The sequence below is a fragment of the Molossus molossus genome, unplaced genomic scaffold (assembly GCF_014108415.1).
Source record: "Molossus molossus isolate mMolMol1 unplaced genomic scaffold, mMolMol1.p scaffold_m16_p_8, whole genome shotgun sequence".
Lineage (NCBI taxonomy): Eukaryota > Metazoa > Chordata > Mammalia > Chiroptera > Molossidae > Molossus > Molossus molossus.
Window position 1 is genome coordinate 28126905 of NW_023425402.1, and position 12625 is coordinate 28139529.

At 37.3% G+C, this 12625-nt stretch overlaps 1 protein-coding gene across 1 annotated transcript; it reads right to left on the minus strand.

Moving 5' to 3' along the window:
* Window positions 1–1237: 1237 nt before the first annotated feature.
* On the minus strand, window positions 1238–1709 carry LOC118621635 (60S ribosomal protein L26-like). The gene has a single exon (XM_036248995.1). The coding sequence runs from the start codon at window positions 1707–1709 to the stop codon at window positions 1272–1274; it is 438 nt and encodes a 145-aa protein (XP_036104888.1). The 3' UTR covers window positions 1238–1271.
* Window positions 1710–12625: the final 10916 nt, after the last annotated feature.

Genomic DNA, 12625 nt, shown 5'->3' on the forward strand with positions numbered 1-12625 from the left:
ATTGTAGCAACCACATTCTCCAATTTTAAATTGGAGACATGAATAACAAAGGTATAGGGGGAATATGTCCTAAAACTCAGACATTTTTTTTTTTTAAATCTTGGTTTTGTTTTGTTAATCCTCACCTGAGGATATTTTTCCATTAATTTTTAGATAGAGTGGAAAGGAGGAAGGGGGAGAGAGAGAGAGAAACAGAAACATTGATGTGAGAGAGACACATCGATTGGTTGCCTCTCGTAGGACCCTGACTGAGACCAGGGATCGAACCTGCAACCCAGGTACATGCCCTTGACCAGAATCAAACCTGTGATCCGTCAGTCCTCGGGCTGGGCTGATGCTCCAGTTGCTGAGCCAAACTAGTCATAGCAGATTTTTTTTTAAAGATAACACTACAACAGCAGGGCTTGTGTGGCTCAGTGAATTGAGTGTTGTCCCATGGACTGAGAGGTACTGGTTCAATTCCTGGTCTGGGCACATGACCAGATTTTGGGCTTGATCTCCAGTAGAGGGTGTGCAGGAGGCAGCAACTGATATTTCTCTCTCACATGGATGTTTCTATCTCTCCCTTTCTCTCCCTCTCAAAAAAAAAAAAATCAATAAAAACATAGAAGTTCTATATATAAAATATAATACTACAACTTATATAAGTAATGACCAAATGAAACATCCATTAAATCAGTAGCAAATTCAATACCTAAAATATTACACATTAAAAATGAAATAAATGAGCTGGACCAAAAAAAAGAAAAAGAAAAATTAAAGCAGAAAATAATAATTTTACATAGGCAATGTAATATGATGGGCAAATTTTATTTTATTTTTTGATTCTGTATTTTTAGAAAATAATACATGAAAATATCTAGAAGACAAATGCAAGAAGGAAAGAAAAATCAATGATATACAAATAGATATAGCAGATATTAGAAATAAATTACATACTTGTGGGAAAATATAAATGACCAAAATTTACTCAGAAGAAAGTATAATCCCTGAATAGACCATTAAGCAGACAATTAACTAAAATAGTGTTCAAAGTACCACTAATAAAGTGATTCACAAATAAAGTGGTATAATAAGCAATGTCTTCAAATATTAGAGAACAAAATTTCTATATCATGTAAAATATTTTAAAATGCACAAATGTAGGGGAAATGGCTTATTTTTATAATTTTATAAGGCCAGCATAAAATTCTTATTCTGACAAAGATAAATTCTTCGTATTCTTTTTTTTTCCCTTTTAAGTTTTAATAAAAGTTGTATGTAAGATTACTTTATTCCTGCATCTTCTCAACTGTTTCTTCCTTGTATTTGCCCTTTTCCTTTCCTACTTGGCGAGCTTTGGCTTTACGTTCAAGGATCTTTCTGCGGTCTTTGTCCAGTTTTAGTCTAGTGATCACCACCTTGCTGGGGCGAACGCCCACAGGAACAGTTGTACCATTAGCTTTCTCCCGTTGCACTCGTTCAATGTAGATGACATATTTCTTCCTGTAAACCTGGACTACTTTGCCAATTTGCTGTCCTTTGTCATGTCCTCGAACAACCTGAACTTCATCATCCTTTCGTAGGGGCATGGACCGAACATGGTACTTCTGTCTCAGTTCTTTGGAAAGAGGAGAAGACATAATCTTCCTGTGAATGTGGGAAGGTGCATTGAAATGACTTTTACGGTTCTGGCTCCGGTCAGAAGTCACAAAGGGATTAAACTTCATTTTGACCGCTGGCGCTTCTATGATGGCCGCCAAATTCTTCATATTCTTTATGATAATTATGTAATTTGGTATTTTACTAGGTTTTTGGAAGCACAAAAATAAATTTAAAGTTTAAATATACACATTGTTGCCTGTTTGTAATCTTCTTTTCTCGGTCCTGTTTCTCTGTAGAGCTCATTTTATATTTTAATATATCTAGCTCAGCTCTCTAATTTAGACATTAGAGAAAGATCTATTTTTTGTGCTCATCATGAATGAGAAAGCGTCCACAGCTGTCTCAGGACCTCAATGCTAACAGTGCAGCCAACACTGAGAAAGCTGAAAAATACAGAACCACAATCGAGGTCATGGTCATTTTGTACCAAGCGTTTCCAGGAGACCCCAAAAACTTTGACTTTTTTTAGTTACTTAAATTCCTTTATTCTCAAAACTAGTTTGGTTTGGGTATCTATTACTTATAATAAAAACCAGCCAGTTAATATTAATTGCTTTGGTTGTTTTTTTAAACATTTAAAAAATATTTTTTTTCTTTATTGATTTTGGAGAGAAAGGAAGAGGGAGAGAGATAGAAACACCAATGAGAAAGAACATTGATTGGCCCCTCCTACATATTCCCCACTGGGGATCAGGCCCACAACCTGGGCATGTGCCCTGACTGGGAACTGAACCAGTGACCTCTTGGTGCATGGATGACGTTCAACCACTGAGCCACACGGGCTCGGCTACTTTGTTTTAAGTATAGCTAGTCAATCTTCAAGGAGCATGCGTCTCCCCATAAGTGTATTTGTTCCAATATCAGTACCTTGTCCCTTTACTCATCCCTTTTTGTCCTGTTCAGTGCATTTCCTGTCCCCTACTTTTTATTAATTAAAAAATTATTTTACCATACTACTGCTCCCTCCCCAAGAGCTGGCTCTCTATCTATGCCATAGATAGATTCTATGGGTCTGTTTAAGTATTGTTTTGGTCCTTTATTTTATTTTTTCCATATTCCACATATAAGTAAAATTCTACAATATTTATTGTATCTGTCTGATTTATTTCACTTAGCGTAATACCCTCTAGGTCCATCTATGTTGTTGCAAATGACAAGATTTCACTTTTTAAAAAATTGCTGAGTAATATTCCATCATATACACAGATCACATCTTGATCCATTCATCTGTTGATGGACACCTAGTTAGCCTCCATATCTTAGCTATAGTAAGTAATGCTGCAGTGAACATAGGGGTGCACATATCTTTTTGAATAGGTGTTTTTGTTTTCTTCAAATTAATACCCAGATGTGGAATTGCTGGGACGTATGGCAGCTTTATTTTTAAAGTTTTGAAGAATCTCCATACTGTTTGCCATTGTGGCTGTGTCCGTTTATAATCCCACTGCTCCTCATTCTGTGTTTCAGGGACTTCTAGGTATGGGGAAATAATGAGCTGAAGTCCTTCATCCTCACAAGCACTTGCCATTTGTTTCCATTCCTCCTTTATGAACCAGATCCACTTCCTCTGAGAATATCATTCATGTTTTTGATCTCACTTCTGATACCATCTTGAACTCTCTTTAAGGAACTCCCTAACTCTCTTTTTTTTTTATCCTCACCTGAGGACATTTTTTTTTTGTTCAGATAGAGTGGGAGGGAGAGAGGGGAAGAGAGAGAGAGAGAGAAACTTCAACGTGAAAGGGGCACATCGAGTGGTTGCCACCCACACAACCCAACCAGGGCCGGGGACAAACTGCAACTGAGGTACATGCCCTTAGCGGGAACCGAACCTGGGCCTCTCTGGACCGCATGCTGACGCTCTAACCGCTGAGCCGAACTGGCCAGGGCCTCCCTAACTCTTTCTGTGTGTTCTGATGGTGCCTGGAATGACAGTCTCCAGCCATATGGGCTAACTTGGGCCAATTAAAGAATCCAACATTCTTGGTAGAATGACTAGTACACAGCTGGATATGTAGCTCAACCGAGGAATCAGGTGTTTTTTAATATAAATCTCTGACATTTAGAAACAGCAGCTTTTTTTTTTTTTTTTTCCTGCTTGGGGTTCTAGCGGGAAGAATTTGAATTTGGGGCTCCCGAAGGCTATGTCCCTGGTCACTCAATGGAAATACATATGAAGTAAAAAGAATGAAGCCAGCCCAGAAAAAAGGCAGAAATAGGGGACAGAGGGAGCCCAGAATTTAGCATTCAAGGTCACTATTTCTGACATGCCCAAAGCTAGCTTCATCTTTGAACTTCTCTCTTCTTTTGGTCAATAAATTCCTTTTGAGGTTGAGATAACACAACTAACACCTTGGCACTTCTGGAAACCTAGCTAATAATACATAAGCCAACCTGTTAAAAGTTCTGTGTACATTAAGTTACCTCCTGACTAATTTAGGTGCACACCTGCTTATTTCCCTTCCTCCTTGCCATTTGTATTTTCTTTTCTGAGCATTTGATGTTCTCATAGTGCTGGGGAAACTGACAGCCCTCCCTACGCACTCCCCATACTCTGGCTGCCCCTGCCTGTCGGGACAGCAAGCCTCCCAGTGGGGAAGCAGCAAGAGCTGGCTTTTTGAATCACCATCACCGCTTGGAGCTTTATATCAACGAGGCTTAGCAGACATTTCTTCTGGAGCTGCCAAATCAAACATCCTGCTCTGCGTATGAATTGATTAACTGAAGTCTCACTATTGTTTTGCTGACCTTGTGCCCAGTGACAGTCAGCTGGGGCGAGGGAGGTAATGAGGACACAGCATGCTTACCTCTTTTCACAAACAGGTTTTCTGCGGCAGAGCCAGCTAGCAAATCGCATCCCCTGACCAGTGCAAACATGCAGTCTCCGTCTTCACCTTGCATAAGTCTAGCTTGATACTGCATTTTATCCTTAGTTTTGTTTTTTAATGAACAACTTAATTTTTAAAAATTATCGAGACATTCAAAAGTGACCCTAAGGTTGGCATGGATGCTGCTACCTCCCCCATCCTGACATCAGTGTAATATAGTATGAGTACGTAGTGAGCTACAGTTGAGGCCAAATGGGTGGAATATTTCATTTGCCAAATTTGAGGTTCTTTAACTCTATCAGAACAATGGGATGGTTAATTTTCAAAATGTTGTTGGTTACACTACATATCTTTATACTAAACTATCCCTTCCTCTGACTGTATCTCCCTTCCACTGTTTCATGCACTTACATCATTTTAAGTGACCAATCTCTCCCTTCTAGAGATTGGTGTTAACTTCTAGTATAGGTGCTTAGAAAACTAATAGTTGACATCTTTCTATTCTTGCATTCAAATCTATACTTAAGGAACAGTATTTTAGACAATAGACTGCTTTATCTTTTGTAATCAATTTCCAGTTTATTTAACCTACAGATATTTATCAAGTACATATTCTGAGCCAGACACCATGGCAAACAAGAGAAGGCCACACCCTGTAGTCATCAAGCTATCTGATGAAAGATGAGTTGGGGAGCTCTTACTTCTGTTCCCATTTAGTCAGCTGTCCATCTATTAGGATTTTTGATGCATCATTCAAGTATAATTCATATCACTACTGTTTGTGCACGCTTTGCACATTATAAAGCTGTATGCAAATATAAGTGATTAATTATGTCAATAACTCTAAAAACGACAGGAAGATAAAGAGGGCATTCATTGCAGCTGCTGCTGTTTGTTTTGTGTTCTCACTCCTCTTTGTATTTCCTTCTTGTGAGGTTGCACACATTTAGGAAACACGGAAACGTTTATAACAGCCACTGTGGTAACTGTGATTATTGTTACATTGCCTGAGGATGTGAGAAGGAGCATTTATGAATTATTGTGATTTAAATTGGAACTCTCCACAATTATACCCAGAAATACAATTTATAAAATAAATACTGAGATTTTAGAGCTACTTGGTTAATTTCACGATTAGAGTTAGATGATTTAGATAATTCTAGGTCTGAACTTTTTAGAAAGAGAGAGAAGAATGGAGAGAGAGAGAGAGAGAGAGAGAGAAATGTTAATGTGAGAGTGAGACATTGTTTGCCTCCTGCACACCCCCTACTGGGGATTTAGCCCACAACCAGGGCATGTGCCCTGACTGGGAATCAAACTGGCAACCTTTTGGTGCATAAGACGATACCTAACCAACTGAGCCACACTGGCCAGGGCTGAACTTCATTAAAGAGAATGTGAGTCATTGGGGAGATCTCTGGAGAGACAGCTTGCCTAACTTGGGATATCACTTGAATATCCTCCTATAGTTGAGAATGCATATGTACTACAACAACTAAGTTCTAGTAAATTTTTTCTTAATTTTCTCATCAATAATAATATTCTCTTTTCTTTGTTAACAAGTTGCTTAGGACAATGCAACCTGGAAATCCCTCTTAACTAGCTACATAAGTAGAGTTCATGTAAAACTGCCCTTTTTGTTATTTGGATATAAATTGACAAGCTACAACCTGATTAGGAAAGAGTTAAAGAAGCGAGTCCTCCCAACTCCAGATGTGAGTGACACTCTGACTCTGCATCTTACTTGCAGTAGGTATTTGGTAGTAGAAGAGAACTTTGTTTGCCATAGAGAAAGTTTGGTGGCTGTTGAGAAGTAATCATTTTAGTTATATTTTTCCTGGATGTATTTTTCCCCACAGAATAATAATAAATAATCCCTCCCCCATCCTCTATGGGGGTTATAGTCAGTTGCTAACACGAACAGTAGAAAGAGGAAACTTTATGGTATCCTTTCAAATTCCCAGATGTTCAACTGCTTTGAAATAGCCCCAACTTAATACCTACCATTGGATATGCCTCCTTCTGGGTAGGGGCAAGACTTGTGTATCCAAGAAGCATCTGTTGAAAAACAGAATAAGCAGCCACAATAGAAATACATTTTCAATAAGAAAACCTGACAGTTTAACCTACTAATAATTTTTATAATCTATTATTCTTCTCACAAGGTCTGGGGGACTAGAATCTTAAAAAATGGAAAAAGATGGGGACTATTAAAAGTTTGGAGCACTGGTGCTATGTATGATTTCTTGGTATGGAGTATGTACGCCTGAAATGTATGACTACTAAAAACTCATCATTACATGATGTGTGGAGATTCCTTTGAATTGTCTCTTGGACACATAGCAGGCCTGATGGTCAAGAGACCATCAGGGTGACATTTCCCTGTGGTGTACCTTTAGCCAAAGTATTGTCTGAGGAAATAAATTTTGTCAGCTACTCTGAAATAAAACAATTTTGGAGTCAAATAAGTTTATTTCTATATCACATCCCACTATTAAAGACTCAAACATGTTGTACATAACACATTAGGATTCTGAGAAGTCATGAATTAAATACATCTGCTTAACTTTATTTTACATTGTAGAACATCTCTTTTTTTTAAACAAGTAATAACTCTCAGTTAACTTTGAATAATAGGGCCTATGTGAATTTTCTTTCTGATGATGTAGTTTTGTCATCACTTATAGAGTGCTGTCTAAGTGTCGAGCTACTTTCTTAGATGAGGAATTTGAGATAGATGTTCTAGTTATTAAGTGGTTAGACCCAGAATTTAAACTCAGGTGGATAGGTGCCCAAGTCCAGGCATGTGGTCACTACACATCCAAGGTTTGACCTTGATTCTGCTTATAAGTCCATCTGTAAGGTTGGAGGCACATTAAACAAAATCAAGAGACTGATGTTTCAAACCAGAATGTCTACTTTATAATTTACAGTAAATTTTTACCACAGAGATTAGAACATTCAAAATGCATCATTTATGCATTCTTCCCTCCTAGGAAGACCTATGGGATAAGCCAGACCACATGCAAAATGTTGCTGGATGAGAATGGAATCAGAACAAGGAGAGTTCATTAGATCACTGCTCCTCATTCTGTGCTTCAGGGACTTCTAGGTGTGGGGAAATAATGAGTTGAAGTCCTTCATCATTGATATAGTGAAGTTTAATTTTTTTTACACACACACACACACACACACACACACACACACACAATGTATCAGTAGTAGGGAGATTGTACCAAAATAAAAAAAAAGAGAACAGGTGCTTACTCCCCTCCCCTCTAGAAGCCAATGAAAAGGAAGAGGAGATTCATTCATTCAATGAATAAATCCATGACTACGGGAAAGCTATACAGAATGTCATTAGAAAATCAGAACTATTATAAAATCCCTGAAAGGTAAAAAAGCAAATGTGAATAGATTATTGAAGATTAAAACCACAAGAATACAAAGCACAAAACATGATCAGATTACTTCCTGATTAATCCTGGCCCAGTGCAATGAACACAAACTGTTGGGTGGGACGTGGGACGTAGGTCAGGATGATTTCATTGCTGACCCCTGTCTAGTGTACGCAGGGCAGCTAACCCCCTCTCCTTCTCTCCTACTCAGCCAAGCAGGATCTGGGTGTAATTTCATCACAGGATAAATAAGAAAGTCAGAACAAAATGATAGAATCAAGGCAGGATACCAGACAGTTATTGGTCTACGAGAAATACAGAATTGTTTCTACTCATGAAAGAATTTAATTTACATCTCAAATTCACCACAGCCAGCCCTGCCCTCCCCTCTCCCGTCAGCATGAGGGGGATGTGTGGCCATCAGAGCAGTAAGGTTGGCTAATTTAAATATGATCAAATAGCCAAATATATGAATCAGTAAGAATCATCAAATATATATAAATAATTTATCAATATGAGAGTTACCAAACAAACATACGTATAAATAATTCCTGACAAAATACTAATTGAGAAAAGAGGAGAAAAACCTTAGGATAAACATAATTAATATATTTGAGGGGAGTTGCAACAAATATCGCAGCCATAAAAAAGAATAAAGAAGAAATTTGAACATTAAAATTTGTTGAAACATAGACTAGAGGGACTGGATATAAAGAGGTACAAGTACAGTGCATATATGTGAGCTGGGAGATTAATCTGGGAATTTTCTGAAATGTCAACAAAAATTTTAAAATGAGATAAAACATATAGCACAATAAAATGAATCCATATAAATAAAAAAATTAATTTAGATAAAAATAATGAAATGTAAAAACAAAAAAAAAGCTTTTTTTAGAACAATGAATAAAACAGACAAGTCTCTGGAATAATTCATCCAGAAAAAGAGGGGATATAGAAATAAATTATACTAAACATGAGAAAGGACATAAATAAAGATTCAGAAGGGATTAAAATGTGCAGATATTCTGTGCAACTTTATACCAATGCATTTGAAAATCAATTTAACGCCTTTATTAGTTTTCTATTGCTTTATTTTTTTTAAATTGTTGACAGTATTACAGATGTCTCCCATTTTCTCCCTTTTTGTGCCCCTCCACCCAATAGTTTTCTATTGCTTTATAACAAACTATCTTAAAACGTAGCAACTGAAAACAAACAAAAATTTATTATCTTATGTTTTCTCTGGGTTAGGAAGTTGAGGATAGCATAGCAATATTGTTTTGGGTTCAAAATCTCTCATGATTTTGCAGTCAAGGTAGCTGAACACTTTTGGAAAAATATCTCTTCATGTTGTCTGCTCATTTATTGATCAAATTATTTATTTCTTTGTTATTGACTTGTACACTTTGGATATCAACTGCTTACTGGATATATAATTTGTGAATATTTTCCCACATTCAGTAGATTGTCTTTTTGTTTAGTTAATAGTTTCCTTTGCTGTGCAGAAGACATACAACATATGAAAAGACAATCGGCATCACTAATCAAAATCACAATGCCAATCAAAACCACAATGAGGTACTACTTCATACCACTCAGGCTGGTGATTATCAGAAAGTCAACAAATATGTGTCGACCGGATGTGGAGGAAAAGGAACCCTCCTGCGTGATCGTGGGACTGGAAACTGGTGCAGCCACTGTGGAAAACAGTATGGAGATCTCTCAAAAAATTAAACATAGAAATACCATACAACTCAACAACTTCACTTCTGGGTCCTTATCCAAAGAAAACAAAAACACTAATTTGAAAAGACATATGCACCCCTATGTTCATTACAGCATTATTTACAATAGCCAAGACAGAGAAGCAACCTAGGTTTTCATCGATAGAAGAATGGGTAAAGAAGATGTGATATGAAAAAAAAAAAAAAAAAAGAAGATGTGATATATATATAAAAAGAATGAAATCCTGCCATTTATAAAAACATTGGTGGACCTAGAGAGTATTATACTAAGTGCAATAAGTCAGAGAAAGACAAATACCCCATTATTTCACTTATATGGGGATTTTTAAAAAATCAAAACAAACAAAAGAAAAGAAAAACAGACTCACAGAAGCAAAGAACAAAGTTATAGTTGTCAAATGTGAGGATGATCTGGCTGTGACATCTGTCTTCCCATTGATCCCCAGAGTTGATTTGGCATATGTGGCTGACTAGGCAGGTGTCCTCCTTCTTTCTCACCCATCCATGTGCAACCCTCCCGAAGCTGCACGCTTGATGGAAGCGGACTACCTTACCCCAGATGAGAGGACCACTCTTTGGTCAAGGGTATACGAGTAGCTGTGCTCCCTGCTAGAACCTCCAAACAAGCTCTCAAGGTGCATCTATAGGAGAACATAGAGTGGTCAGTCTTCCAAGACTCCAGACACATCCAAATGAGGAGGTGCATGAGATAGTCTGCCTTTCTTAAAAACAAAACAAACTTACAGTTGCTGGAGGGGAAGGGGATAGAAAGGTGGATGAAAAAGAGAAGAGAAATATAGTCAATAACCATGCAATAACTGCATGGTGACAAATGGTTACTGGATTTAGTGTGGTACTCACATCTAAAGATATATAAATGTTGAATCACTGTGTTGTAAATCTGAAATTAATATTGTATGCCAACTATATTTTAATTAATAATAGCAATAAAAAGATGTTGGCGGAGGTTGCACTTACGAAAGCCTTAGCCAGTCCCGGAGGATCTACTTCTAAGTTGGCTCACAGTTTTGCTGGCCTGGGTCTCAGTTAGTCACCAGGTGCAACTCCCCAGAGGGCTATTTGACCGTCTTCATGACATGGCAGCTGGCTCCTCTCAGAACCAACAATCCTAGAGAGAGCAAGAAGGAAACACAATCCATCTTCCCTCCTAATGCCTTTTATCACCTTGTTTTAGAAAAATTAGTCACTAAGTACAACCTGTACTCAAGGGGAGGGAACTTAGGTCCCAGCTTTTGAAGAGTACCTGACTTAGAAGAGCACCAAAGAAATTGTGGACATATTGAAACCACCATGGTAGCAGGATCCATTCTTATCCTTAATAATACCTATTCACATTCTAAGGATCACTCTGGTAATACTTGGCAGTAGAGTCTTAACACTGACGAAGATACTTTATGTTAATTATGTCTCGGATGGAGAGAATAGGAGGAATTGGCTGATTCTGTATGCAATATCTACATGTAACTGCACTTTGTATCTTTTTAGGAACACTATATTTTAAATAATGTATAAATGGTCACTTTTTCAAAGTGGGGTAAGTGCACATCAAAATAATCAATGACATGTAAATTCTTTATAAAAATCAAGCAATTTGCAACACTGCATGTTATTGTATCCTAAACTTCTCTCTCATAGTCACCCTTTTTTCCATCCATTAGTCATCTACCTATCCATTTATTAATCTATTTTTGTGAACTTGATGTTCACCAGAACATTTCTGTATACTCATAAACAAAGTCCAGTGAAAAGAAGCCTCACTTACCTCTTGAAAAACATCACTGTGTTGTGGAAGGAGACAAAAAGGAACCATTTGTGAAGAAAGGGCTAATGTAACCCTGGCAGGTTTGGCTCAGCCATTGGCACATTAGCTCATAGACCAAAAGGTCGCAGGTTCGGTTCCCAGTCAAGGGCATGTGCTCAGGTTGCAGGTTTCATCCCTGACTCCAATTGGGGTCATGCAGGAGGCAACCGATTGATGTGTCTCTCTCACATTGATATTTTTCTATCTTTCCCTGCCTCCTTCCCTTCCTTCCTTCCACTCTATCTAAAAAAAAAATCAATGGAAAAATATCCTAGGGTGAGGATTAACAACAACAACAACAAAAGAAAGGGCTGAAGTAAATACTCTCACAGAGATAAGACCAACAGCTTGAAAGCAAAGGGATGGGATTATTCCTGAGAAGTATCTAGAATGAAACTTTAAAATTTTTCTCTATTGTTACTTCATTTTTTTGTGCATCCCAATCTTGTAAATCTTTAGAAGTAGCATTTTAATGTATGAGTGAGTAGTTGTTATACAGGTGCAATTCATCTAGTCAGTGAGTGTTACATATATTTGTTTGATTTTTTGAAGGCATTCTTCATTCACAAACAACTGACCACATCCACTATATAGCAGAGGGCTAATAGGATCAACCATATCAAATGTGTGTGAATGTGTGTGTGTGTAGTATGTGTGTATATAATTAGATACACGAACATACATAACATTTTATCCTATCAAGGTCATATTCAAAAGTAAAGGACTAGAAAGAAGCTAAAAAAAAAAAAAAAAAAAAAAAAAAAAGCCTTGGAGATTTTCTGTTTCATTTTTGAAGATTTGCCAGAAAGAAAGCACTTAGCAAATGCTCACTATACAGACTCTCTCAATTGCTCTCCTTATTAGGCTAATGAGGACACTTTGCCTAAACCCTTAGAATTGTGTATTATTTCTCATTTTTTAGCACTGATGCAGATCTTGTTATAAGAAGAGCATTAAGTCCACATAATGGCTTTTTGGGAGAAAATGGGGTCTGTTAGAATAAATATGGGCTTTAGCATCAGTTTTTAAAAAAATGAATTAATTTATTTTTGTTATAGATGTTTCTGCTTTTTCCCCACAGGCACCCCTCTCAGTATCCCCCCACCCCCACCTTGCAAACATTGTTGTCTATGTCCATTCGTTAGTATCATTTTTAAATTCATTCACTTCAATATTGCTGTCTGTGTG